General features: G+C 39.5%; 2 protein-coding genes across 5 annotated transcripts in view; one reads left to right on the top strand and one right to left on the bottom strand.

The window, feature by feature from the left end:
• Positions 1-24922, top strand: stom (stomatin). 2 transcript variants are annotated; one of them, XM_030149678.1, is made up of 8 exons: positions 1-186; positions 3509-3541; positions 4134-4243; positions 4535-4607; positions 10662-10744; positions 10938-11141; positions 17950-18084; positions 21657-24922. In XM_030149678.1, exons 1-8 carry the CDS (start codon positions 138-140, stop codon positions 21843-21845), a joined length of 876 nt encoding a protein of 291 aa, XP_030005538.1. In that variant the 5' UTR covers positions 1-137; the 3' UTR covers positions 21846-24922. The 2 variants fall into 2 exon arrangements, with proteins under 2 accessions (XP_030005538.1, XP_030005539.1); XM_030149679.1 differs by lacking the exon at positions 3509-3541 and having other exon boundaries at positions 3-186.
• A 55-nt stretch (positions 24923-24977) lies between these two features.
• Positions 24978-27807, bottom strand: part of gsna (gelsolin a) — a 45270-nt gene continuing 42440 nt past the window's right edge. For all 3 annotated transcript variants that reach the window (XM_030149659.1, XM_030149661.1, XM_030149660.1), the window contains one exon: positions 24978-25867. In XM_030149659.1, coding sequence (XP_030005519.1) covers positions 25698-25867 — 170 coding nt within the window. In that variant the 3' untranslated portion in view covers positions 24978-25697. The remainder of the gene's footprint in view (positions 25868-27807) is intronic.

Raw genomic sequence — 27807 nt, 5'->3', positions numbered from 1 at the left:
GGCGACACACACCCAGACACAGCAGCGTTTCATCGTTTACTGGAAGGGCCATTATTAGTAAACACACAGAAGCCCTGACCACCGCGCACATCCAGTTTTAGCCTCCATCATCTACATCTACTGCCTTTCATTCAATTATGGAGACCGATGAGATGAGAGCAGCAAAAAGACGCGAACGTCAGTCAGGTAACGAGTCAGTTTATGAACCTTAACTTCAAACTCTGTCTGCTCAGTTTGGCAGAACACACACGAGGTTAATACCGTGGCTTATTTGACGTTTAGCATGTTGCAGTTACATAGTGTTACTTCATTTTACATATTAACGTGGAATGAATTCACTTATTGTAGATATATGAATATTATCTGTAGTTTACATGGGCTAACGCTGATCAGCATGCTCAACTGTTAGCTAGTGACGCTTAACTAGCTAAACAGCAACGTCTTAGTCCGAACAGTGGGAAAAATGAAGAAAAATCTAATGGCAACCTAAGTAAATTAGACTGGCTCGAGCTGAAATTATCTGTTGACTCTCTTCGGTAGCATTTTATTGGTTTATTCCTCCCACAGATGATGCACCACTGTGCTAATTTGAAGATAGCTAAAAAACAATGGTTCGTTTAGCTAATCTACTTAACGGTAGCTAATGTAAACTCCGCTGAGGTGACCTTACGATCAGGTTAGAGTCAGTTATGTGTTTTGGTATTGATAATGAAAGTGTTGTAAGGACACAGTAGGTGTTTACTTATAGGTACATGTAAGGCAAACCTAACCCCATTTTCAGATGGGACAGTTCACTCAGTCTTTTTACATTCGTAGTGGTAAGGGGTGTGGTGCAGTACAGAAATACCCCAAGTACTGATGACGAATCGTTCAAAAGAATCGATACATTTAAGTGAACGAGTTGCATCGATTCAGCATCACTTTGCTAATATTTTGTTTATTATCACATAAACTAGTCAGAATCAGTCATTAAAGGTGGGGTCTGAGATGTTTTCCTGGAGCTTTTTTTTTTTTTTTTTTTTTTTTTTTTTTTAACTGTATTGCTTAAAATCCCCTTCACACCCTGATAACAACTAATTAATTAAATGCTCTAACAAAAATTTTAAAAAAAATTTAGTCACCTGTGGAACAGACAGGACTGAAAAAACACCATCCAATTATGTTGAGCACCCACTCGAAATGATTGAACGGTTATATGTCTATCAAACTCAACTACCATTTGTCCCTCCCCCCTCTGCACATACCCCTCTTAGAGCATGAATAGTACCACAGGCTTGAAGTGATTGTGGAGGAAGTGAAGCCAGAGCTTGGCTATATTGGTTATATTAGGATGGAAAGTTCACCGGCAAACCGTTTTATCACTAACATAAATCACTAGTAAATGTAATGTTAGCCAGATAGGTATGAACTGGGCCTGTTCTGTAAGAGTGTAGGTGTTGGAGGAGACTGAATGAGGTATGCACGGATCTGCGAGTGGGAGCCTCAGTTGGGGTGTGAACAGAGCTGGGGTCGGAGCCGGAGCCGGAGCCGGAGCGTCAGCCGGAGTCGGGGCTGTAGCCGGCGTCGGAGTCCGAGCCGGGGACGGAGCCTCAGCCGGGTTCGGAGCTGGGGATGGAGCCAGAGCCTCAGCCAGCAAACTGTTGCTGTGCAGCGCTCGTGAACCCCTGGGAACAAGCATTGCACGTGCCAGAACTCTGGAGGCGTGGCTTCTGGGGGATGTCTGAAGAAAGGGGTTTGGACTTTTGAATTGAGTATTTTCAAAATGTAGCTTGCTCAAACCATTTTTCTAAGATCTCACACCCCACCTTTAAGTTGGGGATGGAAATTGATTCGAAATCAATTCACAACAGATGAACAAACCAAAAGAATCAAGTTAGTAAATTGAATTGGACTTCCCATCACTAAGCCGAAGGCTAGGAGTATGGAAACACAAGACTACGGCAGAAGTGATTAACAGCTATCAGCAGGTATGAGATCTCTAACTGGGTTAGGGTCAGGCAATAGGGTTTGGGCAATTCAGTATTTTTAAAAAATGTATACTCTGTACGGAATTTCTGCCATACGAGTAAAAATCGTTCTTATTCATATGGAATTTACAGGGACACATGATACTAATTAGCTAAGTAGAAGTATGCCATATTCCTAGTCTTTCCATACAGTTCCGTATCCAAAGCCACTGCCTTTTACATTTTATACCCCATCCACCCCAGAGGGTGTCCATCTGTCCGGGATTTTTGAAATTTTTGAAAATTAAAATTTTGAAATTTTGTCCAACCTATTTCTCAGACACAATTTACCCAATTCTTTTCTAATTTTACACACGTTCTGTACCACCAGGTAGGGCTGCATGATCAATCAATTTTAAATTGAAATCAAACTATTTAATTAAATTTAATTAGAACAATCTTTAAAAAAGGGTAATTGTCAAATCGAATTTCATCTCTCTCATGTCTCTGGGCTACCGTAGGTTCTTCCTACAGGCTGTGAGAGCAGTCTCCACAGTCTCTGGTCTCCACACACCAGGACACAAATGGTGTTTTTGCCACGGAGAGTGAGAAGTTCATGGCTAAAAATAGCAAGAGCAAGCTGGTTGTGTGGAATTGGGATGGCTTCAAAGTTTTTGATGAAGACCAAACCATTCCTTACTGCAGATTCTACCTGAAGGCGGTATTTGTCAAAGACAGCAGCACAACCGACTAATTTCAGCACCTCAAGCATCATCACACACCTGAGTGGGAGCAGTGCATTGCATTGCGGGCTGCACACAAAAACGACATTTCAACTTCTGTTGTCTTTTGTAGTTTTACCCAGAAATCGATAATGGAGTTTTTAGAGCAAAAAAATCGGGATTTTATTTTTGGCCAGAATCATGCAGCCCTACCACCTGGAGAGGTGCAGTGCAGTTTGAATGGCTGAATTAATTTTTTTTTTTTTTTTTAATTTCAGCTTAGACAGTTTGTCCAATTGATTGCTTGGACACTATACACTTGATTCTTTTCAAATTTAACAAACTTTTTTTTTTCTTACAAATTTTTGAGAAGTTTTGAAAACAATTAATTGAAAGTTATAACTCAAAATGAATCCCTGGGTTGGCAGGGTGAGCGGGGGGGCAAAGTGTTGTGCAACCAGGCATGTGTACTAGTCAGCTCAGCTTACTTTTTCACTTGTTACATTTATTTCTAGCAGATTAAACATGTCTCCCTGTGTTTTGATGGTTATTAAGACTCTTTTAAGCACTGTAGTCCGGATAAATCCTGTCTAAACACAGTATGTTTACAAACAAAAGTAAGATTTCACACATGTAAAAGTAGATTTCAGAATTACCTGTATTCCTGCATCATTTTATGGATGTAGACATTATTGCCTTTCACTATCCCTAATCCAAGTTTTTGTCATCATGGCATTATGTTAATCCACTGGATGATGTGAATCCTTTATAGACTGACTTATTGATTAATGAATACTGTTCAGTGTTTAGATATTTTTTGACATCTAACTTTGTCTGTAGGTTCCAGTAAACATGCCTTTCATGAGGCTGAAGGTATGAGCCTCTTTCACAACACATGTGCATGTTATAATCAGTTATTGAAATATTTGCCTAAACTAAATGCTGCAGACAGGGTGGATGCTGCTGCCAGTGATCAGACCTCAGATCCCCAAGGAGCAGTGTGTACATGATAATCCTGTTTAACCTTTCAGTTTAGCATGGCGTGGACATCGGATCTGCTGCATGATTTTTTTGACTATTAGACATGCTTGGTCCTTGATGAATTAAGTTGCTTTATTTACATAACAAGAATGACATGTAATGTTCATACTTATTTTCATATTCAGTTTTGTTGGATTCCCTGGTTCATTCTAATACAGTCTAATGCATCAGCCCTGCAATTAAATCATGGTTCCTTGTGACTTTCTAATGGACCTACACTGCATCATTGGGACATTTCCATCAGTGAAAAGAACGCAAATAGTCCAGAGATGTAAGATGTACTGTATTAGCTTTATTCCAGGGTGTTTTTTTAGGCTGCTTTTTGTTTTCAGCAGGTTTTAAGTAAAAATGGAAGCTGAGTCTATGAACATATCACCTCCAGATAATCCTGACCATATGCTTTGATTTTTGCTTTTCTCCTCAGCTTTGGAGAACACAGACAATGAGCTCGGCCTTTGTGGTTGGCTGTTGGTTCTGTTCTCCCTCCTGCTTGTGTTGGTTACTCTGCCTCTGTCCATATGGATGTGTATTAAGGTCAGGCACTGGTTTCCTCCTGTATATTTTCCACCTAACTGCCTAGTTAGCTGATTAAATTATTGACTGTTTCTTAAACTATCTCTTGTAGTTTTTGCTTCATACTTTTCCCCCTGCATAGTGTGTTTACCATTCTTCAGGTGCACCTGCTGAGTCAGCCTTTTGTATTTGCTTAATTAGAAGCCAGCCTCAGTTGAAATGGTAACTAGATAGGGCTGTCAATAAAATGTCAAACAAGAGGCCAAAAAGACTTTTATTAATACTGTCACTGTGGTTTGTCTTTGTACACAGATTGTGAAGGAGTACGAGCGAGCCATTATCTTTCGCCTTGGCCGCATCTTGAGGGGAGGAGCCAAAGGACCAGGTCAGTAACTAGTCGCTGTATTCTTCCCTGTATTCTTACATAAATCATCCACACCCTCTGTTAAACATGTCCGGTCACAGATAAACCCTATTTCTGGCTGCATCTGACCTGAATGTCATCTGAATCACTTCTTCTTGGCTTAAGGTCTCTCTTACTGTCCCGGGTGCTCCATTTGGCAGTATATTTTAAAGGTGTGGGAGACTGTAGTGACCAATTTTTCATCAGATCTGTAAAACCCCAATCATAGCCTAAGTATCACAAATCTGTAAGTCTTTCTGTTATTACTTACCTGAATCTCTTGCATTACGGTGAACAATTTCGAAGTGCCATCCACCATAAACAAACCATGTGTTTACAGACAGAGACAGTAGGTCACTCGGGCATCTTCGGAATTTTGTCGTAATTGTGAATCTGCAACACACGGTTTGTTTAAGGTGGATGGCACTTGGAAATTGTTCACCGTTAGGGTAGAGATTCAGGTGAGTAATCACAGAAAGACTCACAGAATCGTGATACTTAGGCTATGACTGGGGTTTACAGATTTGATGAAAAATTGGTCATGAAAGTCTCCCACAGCTTTAAATAAACAACAGGTCCATTTGGTTTAGAGTCTGGAGGATAAACAGTGCAACCACAGGGCTAGAATTATATAACGTTCTGTGTTTTCCTTTTAGATTTCTGTATATCTAAAAGGTCATTGTATTCTGCCCACAGCTTATAAATACATTGCTTCCTCTCGAGCCTTATGCTGTAAATGTTTTCTGTTTTTTGGCTCTGGAGATGATTGAATGTCACACAGCAGAAACTATGATAACAAATGACTGACATAAACAGCCACTGTCAGTTGTGAGGTCTATGCTCAGCACTATGATGACGTAGGAGTGAGGAAGAGTGGGTGCCTGTTTTATATCATAAATATAATGAAGGACCTCCTAAATACAAGTGCATACACTTTGTTACAGTGCAGCAGTCACTGTTGGATGATATAATATGCTTATGGCAAGTTCATGTCCTTGTGTTTCTCTGACCTAAGCAACCTGACTTTATCAGCACTTAGTAGAGGAGGAAGTTAACAGTGTTATTTTTTCCTCCTCTTTGAACCTTAATAAAGAGGTTTGTTCTGGACAGACTAAAAAATAGCTTCTAGTTAGAATGGACTGTTTTGGCTCTACCACATCAAGTTTATCACCTGTAGATTAAAACAGAAAATCATGTCACATAGACATGTATTTAATTTAAAGTTCGTTTAAGTATTTATCACAACAGCTTTGTATAATGTATAGATGGAAAAGTTCATGTAAGTTCACCTCCACTGACACAAGTCATTCATTTATCTTAAAAAACTAACTTAAGATTAAACCAGCTGTATCACAAACAGGAGATATTTTTTAATACTAGCAAGCAATGCTAAGAAAATTAACTGACCCATATACACCAGTGATCTGTTACTAATGCGGAGTTTTGAATATAGGTTCTTTACTCCTGGAACATAACCTGGATTTTCCAGTTTCACTTCAGATATGTGAGAAAACCTTGCCTCTAAATACTGACTCTAGGTCGTACATTACCCATGATCCTCACTGCTGGGGTTTCTACAAGCAGCCTGCTGTTTATTGGCTCTGTCTGTTGTAGTTCTTCTTTGGCTGAAATGCATTTTAGAAGACCTACAAGACAAGAGCAGTGGCTTTTTTCTCTTGATCACAAAATTTCAACACCTTGAAGAAATTTCTCCGGATTTAGCACAGATGTGCATGTGGAGTCAGAGACAAACTAATCCTAAATTGTTGATTGAAGATTAGAAGTTAGGTTCACTGTGTCCTCATAAATCATGTTTTTGGCCTAAACTCATGAATTCATTTGATCATTTCACACAAATATGTGATTGGATGAACTGAGGTGGTGTCATGTCATATGTGTTCATCCTTTCCTTAGTTTTGTGAATCCAGGCCTATTTTCATTTTGTTTTTGTTGAATGGAATTTTAGGAGTCCACCCTCTGTACATCCTCTCCCCATTTTACAGCAGGACAGAGTGTCTTCTGTTCTCTCACAAGTCACTAAAAACTCTCTGGCTTGTGATATTGAGGTTCAGCTAATGTTGCATCATCATCATCAGCTCTGAATCACTCATCTGTAAAAATAGACTCCATTTTTTATTGGAATCATACGTTTCAGTGTAAACGTGATGCCTTTAATTTGTCACTACTGTTCAAAATGTGACAATCTACATTTAGAGTCGGAAATGACCCTTGGAACATATTTATTTTATGAGTTTTTAATTTGTCTAATGTCTAATTGTCTGAATTGGAGAGGGTGGGATTCATGACGTGCACTGCGGGCAGCCACCAGGGGGAGGGGTGGTGTTTTTGTTGAACATCTGGGAAGCTCGTCCTGTTCATCTTTAGATACAGTCTGATGTGGACAGACATGGTTGTTAGCTGCACCTTTATTGTTTCACAGAGGCATGGAGCTGTGATGTGATAATCCTCTAATAATGAAATTTACTGTGTAGATTTATTTTACTGTTTCTGTCACATTTCTCTGACTCTGTTGGAGACCTGTAGCTAAACTACCAGTGTGTCTCTAGAACAGGATCTAAAGCACACAGAGCTGGTGGAAAGTGATTACTGGTTTGTCATTGTCCAATTTGGACTCTGATTCTCTGTGGAGTGGCATCTCTGCTGTAAACAACAATGAGAGCCCTGCTGCTCTTGCCTTTAATGGACTCTGTTAGATTCATGATTAATGACTCTTTCCGGCAGCTCTAACTGGCTGCTCTGACCACTCAAAGCTTTTAATTTTTGCTTCCACTGATCATACATTAGCAGGACAGAGGATCTCCAGGCTGACATCAGTGATACATACACTACAGGGTTTGGATGATGGTGATATCTGTTGCACTCAGATGAGACGTGACTGGATTAAGAGTCCAATAATCTTCCACACATGTACATCACATGTGGCAGATGATGTGACATGCAGTTACTTCACTTTATTCAGCTATTTCCTTTCCAAAATTGAGTGGAACATGGCCTCAGTGATTGATCCTGTAGCCATTTACTGAGTCTTAGAATATTGAGACAAATTAAAGGAAAAACCTGATGGGAGTGGTCTCCACTATCCATTGTCTGGGAGGGTTCACTGAAAAATTTGATAAGAATGAAGATAATGTGAATCATAAGTACTTTCTGAACAGAGATCCAACATTTTTCTCTTTTAAGATCACTGTGTCGGCTTTTCCTCTTTACACTAAACCAAACAAAGCAGAGTCAGTTGAACATATACATCAGAAATATAGGCATATACTTGTTGCTTTCAAAACAATAACAATGGACATTTTGATCATCTGCTGTCAGGGTTAGGAGGTCCTGGAAATCTGACATTTTCAACAGGGCTGGAAACTTGGCAATACTCAAAATATTGTCACAATATAGCCAAGTGCAATATCCAAATCGCATGAGCTGCAGCTTCTTGGATTATGCTAAAATGTCTCATAATATATACAAAATCCCCTGGTGCCCAGATTGCACAGACAAACCCCAGAAAAAAATCATATCAGAATGTTTTATGCTATTGCAATGAAATTGGTATGTAGAAAAGAAGACTGCCTCTTAATCATTTTGTATCTCACTCACAATATCTGCTCCCCCTTTTGTGTCTTTCCCCCTGTAGGTTAGCTGCTATCTATTTCTTTAGCATTTTTTTAAAAATTAATTGCATATTTTTTCAGATAATCCAGGTAGCACAGATTACAATTTATCGAAACATAACACCGTTCTCCCATGGTGCCTGCCCTCCTTTTTATGCAGATGATGATTCAGATCTGTACTTCGGCTCTTTTTCTCAGTCCACTGTAGGGTTGTAACAATGTCATGGTGTTATGATTAATTGCAATTTTAAACATCACAGTTAATTAATCGTGAAAGCGGCCAAAAACCGTCTCATAAAGTACAGTAGATTAAGAGCGGAACCAAAGACACACCAATATGCGCTTCCCGCATGGAATGAAAGCAACATTACAGAAGCAATGCATTCAACATTCCACAAATGAAAATCACACTGAAGGAACAAGCTGACTGTCTGTCGCAGGGGTGGACATATTTCTGAATTGCCTTGACCATAAATATATTTTTGATGCGGGCTCACTTTCATTTCCCTAGAGTTTGCTACCATCATCTGCGCAGCTTCAGGCTACCATTGAGCAACCCATTCACAACAGTCTGGCTGCATAGCTTTGGTACAGTAAGCCCATTCTTGTCCAGTAGTTCAAACTGTCATACAAGCTTTGGGATTAACTTGTGAATTGATGCAGTAAACACATTCTGTTTGATCACAAGGCAAACTGCATAAAATAGTCTCATGTGCATGTGGAACAGGACCGGCTCTAGGAGTGGTGGGTGCGGGTGGGGGTGGGGGGGCAATACCCCCTTAAACAAACGTCCTGCTCCCTCAAATGAAATTTAGTAAAGTTTCAGGAGGCAGGGAAAAGGTAAATGAGCTTCACAACAGTGGGAGATGTAGAGGAATTAGTAACGCATGTTAAGTTTCACTTTCAGTTTGCCAAGGGACATATGGTCGTATGGTCTATGCATACCCATTGTGAGGTATGTGCGGCACGGACCGTAGTAATTGTGAATCTGCAATTATTTCTCTGGCAATAATTGTGGCATCAAAATCTCTAAATGTTACATTCCTAGTCCGCTGCCCCCAGTCCATGATCTTTACTTAAATACAGAATGGAAAAGCTGACTGTCCATAGTGTATGACTGCTGTGGTCACCAGATTTTGGCCTCATTGATTCAACATGCACCATCCTCAAAACACAACAGAAGGATTGTCTTTTGGATAGAGGGTCTTTTCCCCCAGTAGAGTTTAGACCTATTGACTCAATACCAGAGTGCATTAAGACTGATCAGGACCAACATCTTACTAAGATACATGTTGATTTTTCCTTTAAATTGTCATCTGTCTGTGTCTGCTCCAGTTTGAGTGCCTTGTTTTGATAGAGTACTTTGCGATGTGATTTCTGTTTTAAAAGGCAGTGCATATGCTAAAATAAAAATGCAGAGTCCCCTGAGGAACAATTTGCATACATCTTGTACATCACTGTCTCTTGGTCTTTGATTTCTTGTTTTATTGGATCTAAAAACCAGGCGGCGTCCTAACAAAATTCTGAAATGTGACTCCTCAGAGAGCCACAGGACCTTGTTTGTGATAGTATGGTAATAATAGCTCTTTGCCACTCTGTCCCACATTCCTGAGGTACTCGAAGAGGCAGTGCCAAACTCCAAATCAGATTTGGTCTCCCATAATGCCAAGTACTTTCACCCTCGTAATTTGGATTCTTCTCAGTCTGCAACGTATTCAATATGTGACTTGTGACTTTATATTGATGTGTTTAGTTTAAAACAGGCTTGTGGGGATAGTTTGTCATGCAGTGAACGTTTTGAGTCTGCACAAGCCTTTTTGTGCTGTGAGCTGAGATGTTTACAGCTGAACAAAGCTTTTTTTAAGGAGGCTCATCAGTGGAATTTTCCACTGCATCGTGTGGCTTTTTAAAGAGATTTTTACAGGCTTTTTAGTGAGAACAACTGAGGCCTCAACGTGTTAAGAACGCTGGAAAATGTCGTTTTGCAAACAGCATGAGGAGTCTGCTGTTGTCTCCACCTGAACAGATGGTTGTGATCTCCCGTTTAAGAGCACAATATCCTGACAGGAAGTGGAGCTCACTAGTCTCTAACTGTTGTGGCATTAATGTCTGCTAAATGTTTGCACACCTAGCACATGTCTGTTTTACTCAGGCACATGCCCAGTGTACTTTAATGCACTAATTCAATCATTATGAGTTGAAACAGGCGTCTGAAAGCTGCAAATATCCACAGCTTTGCCTTGCTGTCAGCACAGCTGCAGTCTTAGAAAGAGAGCTTGCCTTGGCCTCCTGCCAGAATTTCATTCATCCCGGTGTTTTCAAACATTTGTGCAGAAGCTTCCTCATTATTGTGTTTACTGTGGCTTTAGTCTTTGTTAAAACTATTTGCATTCGTGTGATTCCACAGGCTTGTTCTTCATCGTGCCGTGCACTGACAGCTTTATTAATGTGGACATGCGCACCATCACCTTCGACATCCCACCGCAGGAGGTATGACACACACACTTTCATTTTTATTGAACAGATACTTTGTCATTTTCCCAGAAATTCAGAAGACAAATTCGACACGTACTCAACAGACATCCTTTTAACACTTTTTACCCTTTTAATTCAGTAGGGTTTTTTTTCTTTCTGTTATTTCGTCTTGTCTTTGTTGAATTTCTTTTTTTTCCCCTGCTTTCAGGTTTTGACCAAAGACTCAGTGACAGTGAGTGTAGATGGTGTGGTGTACTACCGGGTCCAGAATGCTACTCTGGCTGTGGCTAACATCACCAATGCAGACGCTGCTACTCGGCTACTGGCTCAGACCACCCTGAGGAACGTCCTGGGTACCAAGAACCTTGCTGAGATCCTTTCTGACCGTGAGGAGATTGCACACAGCATGCAGGTAGAGAACACAATCTACTGTGGACAGCCGCGGTGATGTGCTAGTGTTACACTCAGGCAGGGAGGGGGTCACTGGGGCCTACAGGTTCAAGCTCACAAAACTGCACCGTAAGTCAATCTTCTATTCTGTTTATGGTCACACTCGGTCAGGTGGAGGCAGCAATGATTAACCGGTAACAAGAGCACCTAATAACGCACCACAATAGGAGGAACACGGGTTTGTGTGTCTGTGCACAAGCTCCAGTAAAAAGAGACAGACATCAGAGTGACTAGGTGCAGGTCAGATACTGTTTACTAAAATAACAATCGCCACTGCTGATTGCAGGCTGTTGTATAGAGGTTCAGCGTTTCAGTTTGTCTGTTGTAGAATATGGCTGGCAGCCAACATCCATATCACTAACTGTTGTCCAGAGGTCTCAGTGTGAGTTACTCGCTTCAGTGAAACTAATGCCAGTATCATGGTATCATGACACTGCCCTCATCTCCTGTCTGATAGCGGGTGTTGTTCACTGCTGTGTTACTAGGGCTGGGCAATCAATCAGGCCTAAAGATCATATGATAATTTTTAGAATCATCATTCATGACCTGTATCAGAATTTTATCACCTCTTAAAAAATGTAGGTGCAGTGTTTCCTGTGGAATTGATCTGTTGGTGTGGCGGTGTAATGGGGGGCACGCGCACGGTTCGGCCGGGGGCGGATGGGTGAGGTGTAGGAGTGTGTGTTTCAGTTGGTAGCCGTGCATGTTTGTTAATTTCTGTCCTACTTATAATACTATGGGGGCATGGGACAGTGCAGTCCATGCCCCCCCACAGAAGTGAAAGTGAAACTTTATGCTAATTGTTCTTTTCCCTACCTCTTGAAGCTTCGCAAACTTTCGTTTGAGAGGGAAGGACATTTGTCTATTCTACATATGTATAATAAGTCTAATGCGACAGTGATGATTTTTTTTTGTATGAAATGTTTTGTTGCGGTGGCATGGATTTTACCAGCGGAAATGCTGAGGTGAGTTGTAACCATACTTTAATATGTTTTTTGGGGGGGGTTGTAGGTTTAAGCTGTGGGATGCTTTTTGTTGTGGAAATTGGAAACTACATTTTTGCATCACTGTAGATCAATGTTACAGTATTTATAATGTCTAGATCAGTCTCTCTTAATGGGGGCTGAGAAGGGGGTGCTGAGACTGAAATGGGGAATTTCTGTGCCCCCCCCCCTCCCCTGGTTTTCGATGGTAAAGTCTGACATCACACCACCTCCACCTCCAGCCAGGTCGTGAGGGGGAGGCACTACCTCTGCAATGTACTGGGGTGCTGCTACCAAGAAACATGAAAGTCACTGGAAACAATCTGTCAGAGCTGGGGGGGTGGGGGGTGGTCATGATCCTTGATTGTCAAAGTGTGTGTATGTGTGTGTGTGTGTGTGTGTGGGGGGGGGGGTAAGCAGTCCATGATTGTGAAAGCACGGATAGCAGTCTGTGACTGTCAGGGGGCAGGTGTTAGGTGGGTCATGATCGCGTAAAGGGACGTTTGCTCAAAAAGGTTGAGAAACACTGGTTTAGATGAAGTCAACACTAGTCCACTTTTTTTCCCTGTTCATACAGATGGAGTGTTTCCATTGATCATCTAGACTGTGTCTGTCTAATGTGAGTTTATAATTAATCTGAATTGTTGTCACACGCTTAACACTAAAGTATTTGTGTAAATCTGACTCATAGATGATGAATTTACAGTAATTCTTCATAATTTCATTTTATTATTTCGTCTTCAGCAACAAAATAACAGATTACACAAACTCTGAAAAGTAATGCAGACTAAAACCAAACATTTACAGTGGACAGGTGCTAGTTTTACTATGAACCGACTGAACAGTAATTCTATAAATCCATTGGTTATTGCAATGCTTATGTGCAAAGTACTGTAATTTAAGCATGAAATTTAAATGAATGACAGCAGAGTAGGAAAGTTTTGGCAGCAGTTTTTGTTATGATACAATTTATACAATCCTGCTGATTGTATGACAAATTCAGATTGATCACAAGCTAAAATTGTGAGATGGCCTGATCATATATACTTTACAAACCACAAACCACAGAACAATGAATCAGCCAAGGTAAAAGGAGATCAGGTGGTCTGGAAATGTCTATCGCAGCGACAGTGAAATGTCAACAATATAATCGCATAAGTAGAGAATAGGAAGAAACCTTAGAAAAAAAACCAAACGGGAACAATTTCTAAATATTTTAAGCAAAATAAATGTGGATACAGGCTACTGTTTATCCTCAACATGAGACAGTCATCTTTTATCAGACAATGAGCAAAATGTTATGAACACAGGCTACACATAAAGCGCATGATTATATTGATTTGTATTATTTGTCACATTATTATAAACTGAACTTTTGTCAGGATTCAGTATGTCAGCATCAAATACCGCATTTTAAGTATGCATCAACATTGAACACTTAAAGTTGAAATTTAAATACGACTTGATTTATCTCATTAAATTGTTTCACTTTGACATTCAGACCACATGAATTCAGCAGAAAAATTGAAATGCTGCTGGTCAACAATAGGTTACATATTAATCTGGTATTTCTATGAAACTGTCATAAATCTGTCCTCTTCAGACTAAATTCAGGACTCAGAAGCAGTGGTAGCTCTATCCAAAAGGTCAGTACATGCGTAGTATCTCCGTCTAATACAATAATAATCTGTTGGTGTTTATAAAATACTATCTGCTAAATCATGCTAAAATAGGTTAATCTCATGACTTCCCCTCATGACTTAAAACAACCACACAAACATTGGAGCAAATTCTTGAAATGAAAACACATAAAATCAGTTATAAACCAGAGGTCTGAGCTTGGTGCCTCATAGTCTAATTTTATGCACAGCTGATGCCATCAATGCAGTTGTTCAATTGGCCTCTGAGTTTTGTGTCTGATGGCTGTTATCAGACAAAATGTGCTCCTCCACTGTAATCTGAAGACCGGTGAGAGAAGGAAATGTTGAACATCTGAGCCCTTAAAATGGACATAAGGCATTGTGTTGCAAACAGACTGTGTAGTCAGAGTAAAAATAGATGTAGACAGTAAGGGAATCCAACAGAAAACAGAACGGAGGATTAAAGTGCCACCTTGCTTAGAGGCAGGTTTGCCAACTGCATAATGCAACTGTCACCTGAACTGTGTGTGTCAGTGTCAGACTAACAAACGGCACTTTAATGTGCATCTGTAAGCAAACCTCAGCTAAACCCAGGTCCATTTAGAGCACAGCTGCTGTTTGGCCTTTGAATTCAATAATTTATTCACACATTAAACTTTTACTTGTGCTTTATGCTGAGCTACTGTAAATGATTAAATATTTATGCAGACACGCCTGTGTTAGGTTTGCCAATGATCAGGAAGGAGTTTGATAATGTTCTGCTTGTTGACAGTGACTGTTTAATTTGGTTTAAAAGGTGTTAAAGGCTGGGCACCGACTGTCAGGCCCATTCTGAGACTGATTTGGATGTGACGACTCATTGGCTCAGCTGGATCCAGTCTGTTCCAGTCAGATTGTACAGTTGGAGATAAAACCATGTAGTGTGAGGTGTGTTTAGATTCTAGTCTTAAGATCTGGGCATTAACAGTCATTCTCACAAAGATTTCTTTTGAACCTGTTAAATACACAGGCTGTCCAAAAAACTTACCACCTGGATTTGACTGAGCAAATACTTACTCAGTGATTTATATGTTTCAGTTCAGTTCTTTAACCCTTTAACCCTTCAACTGATGCAGTGAGAAGCTTCTCATTTTTTAAACAGCCATCAGTTTTTAGGGAGCCCAAAGATTGGACTGTGTTTTTTAGTGGAATAAGGTCATGTGGTCTGAGTCCAGATGTCCAGATTGACTGTTGAGACATTATTTTACACATGGATTGGACATCAGAGTCCACACCTAAACCACATTAAGGATCTTTGGGATGTGATGGAGAAGACTTTGCACAGCAGTCTGAATCTCCACCATGTTTTCAAGACTGATAATTATTAATGCAGCTATGGATGGAAATGTAGAAATACTGTATGTGACATTTTTCTTTGACATTGCCTAAGCTCTATGTAGCATAAACGATGCCACAGCATTCCAACTAAATATTGTGTGTATCACTTTTTTCGTCCCGCCTGGGTAAGGTATGTTTTGGCTGACATCGATCACTGCCACCTGACAAACCAAAAAACACAAGATAAGGAAAGGCAGGCAAAACATTACTGGTGTGAAGTGAAGAAGTAAACATTCTTACATAACATCACATTGAAACCAACCACAAACCAACTCATGTACAGCATTTTTCACATAAAAACCATCAACTTACTTCCATTATACAGACCGCATTAAAAGCACTTTTCCACCCAAGGTCTCACTCAAAATCTGCATTTTTCCCTGTTTTGTTATGTGTATTATACACGTCGTACCGTTCAGTACACCCCTCACGGTTTGGTACAAGCATGTACCATGGTACAGCTTGTTTGTCATTTTCAAATGACATTTCTGGACAACTTGCGTTTATATTAGAGCTTTGCAAGACAGCTGACTTAAGGAATTGTACTGTCATTGGTTGGAGCCGGACGCGGAGCCTGGCTACAGCATTACATGGCGGACCCTGAAGCAGAGAAACCAGCCCGGGCCGGACGCGGCAAACCCCTGCTCGAGCCAGACACGGAGCACAGCCCTTCCAACTACCCCTCTCAATATTAACATTAGTATCCACATTAGTAAAACCTCCTCTGTCATCACCATGTTCGTTATTATTGAATTTCTTCTTCTTCTCAAAAAACTTTACTTTCTGTCGTGGCATTCGGCCAGTATGGTAATTAAGAGTGGTGCCATCTGGTGGATTGATTCCAACATACAGGATGCATGGAAGTATGAAGGCAGTGACACATGACAATGTTAGAAACGGATGAACCTATTTACTTACATAAAGGAACATAAATGAGCCTTAAGGCTCTCCATCAGCTCCCAGTTATGTTTCCATGGCTCCAGCCAGCCTCTGCATCCAAACCGTACTGAGCCGTGAACTGAGTCAAGAACCACAATACATACCGAATGGTGGATAATTCGTACCATTGTATCCCTAGTGCACATTGAGCTAGTGTGTTGCAGTGTGGTGTGTGTTGGCTAACATGGCGTTTGTTCCAGACGTAGTAGGTTAAATGTGTTTCTGTTGGCACTACTTTCATCTAATATTGGCAAAGTCAACACGATCTGGCCCAATAGCAGCACATAGTGAATAAATTGGGTTCTTTTTTTTTTGCCAGTATGTGCATATAGTACATGTTAATTTACACTCTTAAGGACAGTAATGTAACTTGTGCAGAAAACCACTCTTAGTCTAGTAATTTACAGTAAAAGGGTAAGCGTTGAAGGTTAAAAAAAAAAGATTATTTTACCCAAAACAGAAAAACAAAGTAGGGATCTTCTCTGCAGCAGTTAAAAGTAAATGAGGCTTTGAAAGTTGATGCGAACAATCCCCTCACATCCTCTGTTTGTATAAAAGCAGTCTGTTAGAACAGAAGCATTATTTGGAAAGTACTGATCTGTGGGAAGGAGGATAATGCTGTCATAATGGGGATATAAAGGCAATTAAAGGCATTAAAATCACTAAGAGTGAAGCTCTTTGGAACTCTGACAGGAAGTGGTCCGTTTCTGAGAACACAACACGATGCACAGAGTGTACGGCTGTTACTACTGCAAAATGTGGCCCCATTCATGTGTCCAAACTGAGATTTAATTTTACTAAACAAAAACATTCATTTTTTACTTTTGTTTTCCACTTTTATTTCAGAGTACATTGAGACATAAAATTAAAAAAACATCAATTAGAACTGGACATGTGTGAAGTTTTAGGTAACTTGGAAAATGTGCACATTGCTGCCATCATCTGGTAACGAGGGCTGTTGAATTATAGTTTGTTTTAGTTGACGACATGTCTTTGAACATCTCACAGGTGGAATCTGTCAGAGCCGTCGTACAGGTTTAATGTAGTGACTGACCTGCAAAGTAACCATGATTCCTGTGTGCTTCGCTGACAGCCCTCATCAAATCAATAAACGCAAACAGTGACATTTCCAGACACACTGAGTAGTGAGGGGGCACCAGCTCACGAGATTGATTTGAGTTTTCACAGCAGGATGCTTTGTCTGATGTCATTTAATGCAGCAGGAACACAGCAGCTGTGATGAACACAGCAGCTGTTGATTGTGACCACAAAACATTCCTCTTAAGCATTTGTTCTATAGAAGTAAACCTCATGTAATCAGTTCTAGCTCTGCTCTGAATGCTTGTGGACAATATTAAACATACTATAAGAGTCAGGGGTTAAAATGGCTGCAGCACTGAGACTTCGCTGCTCCAGTCAGAGGTTTTAGGACTGAAAGTGGTGGTTGTTTACTTTATGTGCATCTGTGGTTTCCCACAATTTGATTAACATTTATTTTTAGCCTTAAACCCTTTGGGATAAATTGTAATTCCTTATATTCAAAGTAGAATGCAGAGCTCCATCTGGTGGACAAGTCTGAAAGCTACAAGATACAGAGAGTTTTTCTTTTTGTTGTTAAAATCCCCTGAATCTGTGGTGAATAGAAGGTAGTGGATGCAGTAATAAGTACACTTGTAAAAAAAAGTTGTTGAATTGAGGCTTCAGGAATTCTCTAAACCAGGCAGGTAAGCTCAGGTGAGATGAGGTGAGTGGCGCTGTGACCGTCCAGCCTGTTTGTGAGCAGTAGGAGTTGATGTTAACACCGGCTGATCTCTGGTCTCTCCGTCCTCAGTCCACTCTGGATGATGCTACAGACGACTGGGGGATCAAGGTGGAGCGTGTGGAGATCAAAGACGTCAAGCTGCCCCTTCAGCTCCAGAGAGCCATGGCCGCCGAGGCTGAGGCCAGCCGCGAGGCCAGAGCCAAGGTAAGGCGCTCTGCCTCCTCAGGACTCAGCTCAAAGGAGGAGAGTGTGAGAAATCTGACAAATTGTGAAATACAGGATGTCCTCCACTAGTATAAGGCGTAGGCGTACGAAATTAATATATCACCAATATAAAGAGCATCAAAACTTTCTATATCCTCTTGAGACCCAGCAATGCATGTTGTCCTCTCTAGGGTAGAGTTTCACAGCTTTACTAAAACAAAATCACTGTTTACTACAAAGGACATTTCATTAAACTTTTTTTTTTTAGAAATGTAATGTAATTGAACAGAAAAAAACTAGTTGATTACGCTGTTTCCAATCAAGACAATTATTTAATGTAGAAAACCCAAAATTTTACTTTCCTGTGTCTTAAGGAGATATAATGTAAATTTAAAGTGGATTTTTAGCAAGTTTTGTTCTGTATCTTTTTCGTGTTATTAATTATGAGCCCCAGCTTCTCCACATTTATGTACATGGATATCAGGGTTTTTCTGAACGAAGTGAACGAAGAGGAGGTCACTTCCATCAAACAATGATGATCGTTGTCAGAGAAAAACAAGCATTGCACTTGTAATTTCTGTCATTTGTCTTTGCAGTTGTAATGTTATAACAATGTGGGAAAGCTTGATTTGTTTTACTGAATAGGAATGTAGAAAAGAGGCCTTTACACTTTCTCAGTGCAGGACCTCCAACTAATACTACCATTTGGCATAGGCCTGTAACGGTACACATACCGAACCGAACCGTTTCGGTACGGTACACAGCTGTACCGAAACGGCACAGTATGTTGAGAAAAAGGAACAAAAGACGTCGTTCAATGCGGAACTTTAAATCCGAGCCAGTTTCACATGGACATATGGAACTAGCGCACAACGACCCGAAATATGAAATAGCAGCTGATATAAGGTTAAAAAAAACAACAAATATGATGTCAACTATGATGTCAACCTGGAAGGAAGAGACTGAAGACCCTCCACCATCATTACAGTCCTGTTTGGATCAGTTCAGGTCCCGGTGAAAGACAACAACGAGGAAAGAGACATTAATAAGACGGACGCTGTTTGGCCCCTATGAACTACGGTAGTTCTAAAACACACTAGCTCTGTCTGTCTGTCTCTCTCTTACACACACACACACACGCTGTACAACATGCAAAGTATGTAAAGTTTCACTTTTGTTTCACGCCAGCGTTAGTTACGTTATTTATGGACCGCATCCCCCTTTGGTTCCGATAACCCCCCCCCCCCGTGTTTCTGACAAATTGCACCCTGCACACACAGACACAAGTATACAAAGTGGCCTAAAAAGTTTGTTCACTATCCTAAAATAAATAATTTGGTTAATTTTGTTGTCAATATAGCTCTTCAGTTTGTTAAAAGAGAATATGAGTTTGCCCTCTTGTTAATATTGCACTTCATGTGGAATTTTTTTATTTTTCTGCAGAGTGTGAACTGACAGAACTGTGATTAGATTTTTGTTGTTTGTTCAAAACTACCTTTCAGGGAAAAGTGCAATACTAATGTTTAAAATACATTTAGTAATATTTATTTTATTTTCTATTTGATTTATAGCAGCAGAATTCCTGTTTTTTATCTTCTATTGTCTCCAAAAATTTTGGGAAAAATGTTCAAAAATTCATAAATGCATTAAAGACATTTTGAGGGGTTTTCTTTCTTCCCGTACCGAACTGAAAAAAACCGAACCGTGGCTTTCATAACCGAAAACATACCAAACCGAAAATTTTGTGTACTATTACAGGCCTAGTTTGGCTAATCTATGTCATGGTCATTCTGACGTGTTTCCATTTTGCTATCTTGTTGGCTGTTGAGGAGTCTCAGACCCCCACATTTTGCATCTGGCTATTGACTTTCAAACCATCATCACACGGTTTCATAAGAAAGTTTTTACTGCTGTATCTAGAGTTTCCGGAAACAACAGTGTGTGAAGACAAACAGTGAGTCAGTTTAACCGTTTCCTGTTTACATCCTGCAGAACAACAGAAATGACCACAAGCTGCTTCCTCCATCTCCAAAAGGAACAAAATAAAGAGTGCAAACATTATCTCTCACTCTGAGTATTTGCCTTGTTCCCCAGAAATCATCTGCCTAAATGCTTGGATTAAATTCCAACTTGTTCAGATGTGAGTCTCTGCTCACCTCGTTCTGTGTTTACGTTTTTATGTTTTCACAGAACGGATCAGCAAACTGAGTGAAGATGAACAGCCCTGAATCAAATGTCATTTATGTGATGAGAGAGCACAGATTAAAATGGGCTGTAAAAAAAAAAAAAAAAAAATTTGACAGTTTATAGAATGGATTACAGGTGACAGACCAGACCCTACAGTGTTTACATAAATCTGTACATTTAATATCATTATGAGCCCAGAAAAAAAATTCCCCTTCAGATCAGGGTGAGGTGGCTAAAAAGCTCAAACCTGTTATTTGTAACATCAGTAACCCAGCATAGTGCGTACGCATGATTAAATACTACATGTTGAACTGCATAATCAATGAGCAGGTAGCAAAAAAAAACCCACTGTTCTCTTTTTATACATGAATAGAAATAGTTTGTGGGATTTTACAGACTCAGTAGTTGGTTTTCATTCTATGACGCATTTGAGTTGATGAAATAATTTGTAGTGCTGCCAGCTTTAATTACAGTAATTCTGCAGCCTACTTTGTGCAAATAAACAGCACCTAAATGTATATTAAGGCAAGGCAAGTTTATTTGTATAACACATTTCAGCAACAAGGTAATTCAAGGTGCTTCACACAGGACATTGAAATACAGGGAAAAAGAAACACATTTAAAACATTATAAAAGAAACATGTAAAAGGTGATTAAAAACAGCAAGTATTAAGGTAAGAGTTGCAGTACAAAGTTTTGAAAGAGAATATAAAATTTAAAAAGTCAAAAGCCTTTTAGTCAAAGGCAGCAGTGAACAGGTGAGTCTTTAACCTTGACTTAAAAGAACTCAGACTCTCAGCAGACCTGATATTTTCTGGTAGTTTGTTCCAGATATACGGAGCATAGAATCTGAACAGTGATTCTCCATGTTTAGTTCGGACTTTTGGAACACAGAGCAGACCTGCACCAGACCACCTGAGTGGTCTGGTTGGTTCAAACTGGACTAGAAGGGCTCTGATGTATTTCGGGCCTAAACCATTCAGTGCTTTATATGCTAGCAAGAGAATTTTAAACTCTTTTCTCTGAGAGACAGGGAGCCAGTGTAGAGACCTCGGAACTGGACTGATGTAGTCCATATTAAGGTAACCTACTTATTCCACAAAGCCTCGTCAATATCATGAATAGGATTGAAGTTGAATATATTGATATTTGGTCTGATTCTAAATGATATTTTACTTTCCAATAATGATCCAAAGATTCGGAATGACCTGCTTGAGTAAATGACTGGATCCTCAGGGGTACAGATGAGTGAGGGTTAAATGGTTTTAGAATCGTGTATCTAAGGGAAGACTCTCTTTTGGAACTGAAAAGCCTTCTGTCTGGTCCACGCTGAGCTTCTCCATCCACTCATCCTGTTTTTTCCTTTGTCGTGTTTTCATCTAAAGGTGATTGCCGCAGAGGGAGAGATGAACGCCTCCCGGGCTTTGAAGGAGGCATCCCTGGTGATCGCAGAGTCTCCGTCAGCCCTTCAGCTGCGTTACCTCCAGACCCTCAACACCATCGCCGCCGAGAAGAACTCCACCATCATCTTCCCGCTGCCACTGGACATGATGCAGGCCTTCATCAAACAATGAGGAGGACGAGTCTGGAAATGCATCGTAACCTACATCGGAACGTACTACACACAGTGTGCGCCAGTAAAACACAGACACATATTTAGACATTATTCTTTTCACACAATGAGTGACAACACACCTCTTATCAAATCTTATATTAACAGTCACACTTAATAAATACTGAAACCAACACCGTCCAACATGTGTTGACATTTTGAGTCTGTGTAAGGTGACACCTCCATATCTACATTAAAAACCCAAATCTGATACTCAACCAAAATATACGTAAAGCAAAATAACTGATCACAAGTCAGTGTTTGCCTTTATTACATGAAATCACTCTAAAATGTTCTAAAAGTACCAGACGAGAAGAATCAGTCTTGGCGTTTCTGTTTTCAGTTCTATTTGGTCACTGACTAATTGGACTGAGCAGCCAATCAGAGGACTCTCTGCCGAGTCGAGCCAAAGCCAGTGCTAAATCCACTCGGTTCAGTTTATGTGTTTACTCAGCACTGACCAAAACAGGCGCTCACTGGACTAAGCCATAGTGCAGCAGTTTATTTAGCTTTTAACCTCAACTTTGAGTTTTTAATTCTGTTTAGGCCCAAAACCTCCCATCATCTGTTACAAACAAGTGCCTGTTGGATACGTGGCCTTAGCGGAGATTATATAAACATGAGATGAGAAGGAGAATCTAAACCAGCCCACATTACTTAACACACATTAGTATTATTACCCAGTGAGTATTTTGTAAAATGTTCTCACTGTTCTTGAGCGACATGGTGGCGACTTTTTAACCTGTTACACAAACCCTATTTGTACAGAACTCTTCTCATCTTTGGTTTATATCTGTGGGCCTTTAACACACCACGATACATTACATATGTCTGAATATAATTACATCACTGCAACCACTGCCATCATTTTAGTAACATCGTCATTTTATATCCAATATGTCCACAAGACATGTTTTATTTCTAGCTGTGCATAAACATTAAATCGCTTCTTACCCTAGGGTGTCTTTGCGCCAGTGCATGTTTTCATTCTAAATGTTTGTCGTAACCCTGAAGGTTCAAATATGAAACCGTTATTTAGCTGAATGACTTTTGGGAGATGAAAACAAATTGCTGCTGTAGATTTGTTTTAGTATATGTACATGTGGTGCACTGACTCAGTGCAGAGAGGTGGGAAGTGGGAGGAGCTGCTAGATTTGTTTTTCCGTTACAACGTTCATGAATCTTCATTAAACATTAGCTGTGAGTTGCATTTGCCATGAAAAATAAGCTAGTATTAAACTCAGTGTCTCATTGTTCTAGATGACTGTAAAAACATCAGTATATTGTGCCAAAATTGCCTCAAAATCTAAAAGCTTGTAGTTTTTAGTGTACTGCACTGAATTTACAACATTTTGGAAGATGTTTTTGGCATTTGTACACTTTTGTCAACACAATTTTTAAGCTTTAATAAGCTGTATTGATGATTCAACCATATGGAATCAGATCTGTGCCAATATAAGTAAACAAATCTTATTATAGGAATAAATAAAACTGAAACTGAAGACCAAATGCAAAAATACAGACTCAGCCTTGTACTGTTTGTTAAGGCTTTTTTTTTTCTCTTATGAGAACTGAAGCAGCTCCTCCCACTTCGCAGCAGCTGCATTATTGTGAACAGTTGTGGAACCAGCCAGCGCCAGAGGAATGCACCAATGTTAAAATAGCTCTTCAGGATATATCAAGCAGCCGCAGCGCTACCCAGACAATAGATCGTACACAAACACACACTTTTCCTCTCCGTTAAACACACAGACATCTTGTCCTTTTCCGTTCTGATCGCTATTGTTTAGAAGATGACAGAACTGTTTGTTTTTGTTACTGGTCATTGAGGCTGGATTTATTTGGTCTTTATGTGACGGGGATGCTGTCGTTCACACCCGGCCTCACATTGTACAGCTCCATGTTCGTTCAGGGCAACGGGTGCTGTTGTTGTTGTTGTTGTATGCTGTGTTATTTTTTTCCACCTCAACGGACTGTGAGTGAAACAAATCTTTCAGCCTTAAGCCTTAATGCACTACCATCGTATATATATATTTTAGTCTAATCTCACATCTCTATGCAGCATCTTGAAAGAACAGAACTCTTTTAAACCGCAGTATTTTATCACATACACTAACAAAGCTAATAGTTAAATGTCTTTGTACTAATCTTTGTGGAAACTGTCACGTAGTCATTCTGTTTTTCCTCCTTTTTGACATGTAACTGTCAGGAGTGTTGGTCAATGTAACGTAGGTGGTTATTGTTACAGTGTCTGGTTCATATCTGATATGTAAGTGTTACTATATATGAATATATACACATATATATATTATCTCTATGAACATGAGTTGGATAAATTTTATTGCAGTTTGGTTTAAAGCTGGGGGTTCAGGTTTATGAAATATAGAGACTGTTACTGACCTGTTTACATGATTATATAAATTCATTAACTGGGAGTGATCAGTTAATTGGTATAATCAGATCAGACGTGTTTACATGCACGTCAGAAATGTGATAATCAAAAACCCCTGGTTTAGACATTTCGTTCTAGTATTGGATTTCTTTTTAAATACATACATAGCTAGTGATGGTAGAATCAAACTTCCTGTTTTCTTCCGCTCATGAATATTACAATTACTCTCATCGGATTTTTATGGTCATGTAAATGGTCTCAATGTCATTTATCTAAGGTTGTATGGGGTTATTTTGCTACAGTTGCTGATGATATATATGTTCATTAGAGATGAAAATGTCAACAAAAAGCCATTGTAATGTCTCAGATTTCCCATGAGCATCAGTCCCAAAAACATGAGAAATACTGTTGTACAAATGTAGTCTTTTCCTAAAATGGACCAGTTAAGACATGACATTTGAGAAAAATATCCAATATAATTCTATATTTAAGCTTTTGAGGAAATCTAAAAACAGGATTTTTTTTTTCGCCTTTGGTTGATGATAGAATATTGGTATGTATTTTGTTTATACAGTTTGCTAATGTTTGATATGATTTTATCTTGACAATTCTTCATATATATAAAATAAAGACAGTATCAACAATTACTTTCTTTTGGCTTTTTTTTTTCCAGTTCAGATCCAAATACACACAGTACAGCAGTTGTGTTTTTACATTGGGTTTTATTGAAATGGAAGCAAGGCAGAGGGAAACCTCAGAAAGTGTCAAACTAGTTCATAAAGCAGCAAAGCGTCAGTTTCCTGTAAAACGTTGGCCACGGCAACATCACGCAGGCATCCTGGGCATCATATCTATGGCATCTTTAAAATAATAAATACATACGTGAAGGTGAACTCACTTTATAAAGGCATCTTTAAACTGGAACAGTAACAAAAACAGGTTTACGGAAGTGAAGGAACAGCTATTAAGGCATCAGTTGTATTGCTTGTAAAGGTGATGTGTTTTTGGCAGTGAGTTGTCGTTTCAATAGGCCAAGGCGCTACACGCTCTCACTCTAGATTAACTTCATTTCTTTTCACTAGTGAACGGGTTTTATTGTCAAAATATAAAAACAAAGAAAACTGGCTTCAGTAAATGTCAGAGCAGACTGTTTAGTGCAAAAACCAACATGAAGCTCATGTTTCTGAGATCTGCCTCTATCTGTATCGGTAAAGGGACAACGTGAAATCAAACATGGCTTCTCTGACTTGTACCTGTTAAAAACAAAAGAAAAAAGGTAAAAAAAACCAAAACAGATATTATTGGCAGTTGGAAAAGTCTATAATCGGAGCTCAGTTCTCGCAGCAGAGCAGCGGGGTCAAAGGTCAGGGCTGATAGAGCTGGGGTGTGGATCGACGGTGGGAGGGGCTCGTCGGGCGGCGCTCACAGTGACAGTTCGGCCATGGCCCGCTCCAGGGGGTCCGTGGTCCAGTAGTCGTGGTCCCAGCCCAGGAACCAGCCGGTGAACGTGGGCGGCTCGAAGCCCTGTTTGAGCTTGACGATGGGCGTTCGGCGGTCTCTGTTGGCCGGATCCGTCTCGATGTAACGGACCGCTGGAGGATGAGACGAGACGTCAACAGACTGTACAAAGGCTTGGAAGAAGGACGGTAAAACTGTTTGAAAACTGGTTTGTCACTTCTAACAATTTCTTTCATCCACACTTTAAACTCCTGATTCAAATTAAATGTTTCTGCTTCTGGCTGTGATTTTTTTTTTTTTCTTTGTGTGTATTATCGGTGTTTTCTGCATCAAGAGCTTATTGTTTTTAATTCAGCTTTTTTTTCCCACTTCACTAGTTTTCTAATCCAAACCACGTGAGCTTCTCCTTCAACTGTTATTTTTCTATATATAGTATTTGTAATGTGTAATTTTAACCCTTTCATGCATGAATTATGAGAACCTTAGTTGAATTTTTTTCCCTGAGTGTTCCTATTCCTCTTTAGGCATGAAAAAATCAATGCAATTGAGTTTTTTTAATGAAACGATTTTTCATAGAGTTACAAAAATGTTCATTCAGCTGGACACCATACGTGTAATTTTTAGAGCAAAGAAACATGTATTTACAACCATCATCAGAAAGTTATATACTGAGTGAAAACTATGAATTAAAAACATTTTTAATGCGGCTAATCGGATGTTTTCTCACATTTTAACATACTCTAATATTAGTTATTACTCACTTCATGGAGATTATATGCAAAATAAAAAGTTTTTGTTTAAAAAAAAAAACTGTTAATTACACTCTTATAAGAAGTAGCAATTGATTTACACTCAAACATGTTAGTGCAGATCAGGTTTATCAAGAACAGCACAGTTACAGTAATGGTATGAATTGAAACCCATGAATATACAAGAGAACAGCTGTAGAATAGCTGTCCACTGTAGTGACCACTATGCATGAAAGGGTTAAAAAAAGACCTAAAATTAACACTATGTTTAGAGTAAAGAGCTTTGAAGTTCTGCCAAAGATGCCATTGTATTGGATTACACAGATATGAAGTGAATTGATTTACACTGACAGGCCACTGAGGGATTTATATGACCAGTAGAGGGAGTAGTGAGTCAAAACTAGAAGCACTGTTGATGTTTTAGCTCTAAATGAAAAGAATGGAGTTTGATGCTGAAATGGCAGCATTTCTTCTACACAGGTGAGTTTGATTATGAGGCATATGAAGGTATAAAGTTATTATGGGATGTTATTATCTTTGCTAAGTTTCCTGTTTGTTGAGCCACGGTTCAGACTAAACTGTGACAGTTCTGACCTTGTTCGATTCCAAACAGATCTTTAGTTCAGCGACTGACTTTTGTGGTTTTACTGTGGCTGTTTTCAGTCTAAAAACAGAGCTACAGGGTGGGGAAGCAAAATTTACAATGAACATTTAGTTGTTTTTTCTCAGCAGGCACTACGTCAATTGTTTTGAAACCAAACATATATTGATGTCATAATCATACCTAACACTACTATCCATACCTTTTCAGAAACTTTTGCCCATATGAGTAATCAGGAAAGCAAACGTCAAAGAGTGTGTGATTTGCTGAATGCACTCGTCACACCAAAGGAGATTTCAAAAATAGTTGGAGTGTCCATAAAGACTGTTTATAATGGAAAGAAGAGAATGACTATGAGCAAAACTATTAGGAGAAAGTCTGGAAGATACTATTAAAGAAGAATGGGAGAAGTTGTCACCCGAATATTTGAGGAACACTTGCGCAAGTTTCAGGAAGCGTGTGAAGGCAGTTATTGAGAAAGAAGGAGGACACATAGAATAAAAATATTTTCTATTATGTCAATTTTCTTGTGGCAAATAAATTCTCATGACTTTCAATAAACTAATTGGTCATACACTGTCTTTCAATCCCTGCCTCAAAATATTGTAAATTTTGCTTCCCCACCCTGTAAGCTAACAGAGATATAAGGTAAACTATCAGCTGATGCAGCAGGTGAAGATTATAACATGGTGTTATTATGAGTCATTGTCAAAATAAGTGACTA

The sequence above is a fragment of the Sphaeramia orbicularis genome, chromosome 12 (genome assembly GCF_902148855.1).
Source record: "Sphaeramia orbicularis chromosome 12, fSphaOr1.1, whole genome shotgun sequence".
In the NCBI taxonomy this organism is placed as follows: Eukaryota; Metazoa; Chordata; class Actinopteri; order Kurtiformes; family Apogonidae; genus Sphaeramia; species Sphaeramia orbicularis.
This window is presented reverse-complemented; position numbering and strand designations above follow the sequence as displayed.

Coding starts and splice junctions, on each gene's coding strand:
- stom (XM_030149678.1), top strand. CDS start 138: ATGGAGACCGATGAGATGAGAGCAGCAAAAAGACGCGAACGTCAGTCA. Junction 4,244..4,534: donor CCATATGGATGTGTATTAAG/GTCAGGCACTGG, acceptor CTTTGTACACAG/ATTGTGAAGGAGTACGAGCG. Junction 18,085..21,656: donor GCCGCGAGGCCAGAGCCAAG/GTAAGGCGCTCT, acceptor TTTCATCTAAAG/GTGATTGCCGCAGAGGGAGA.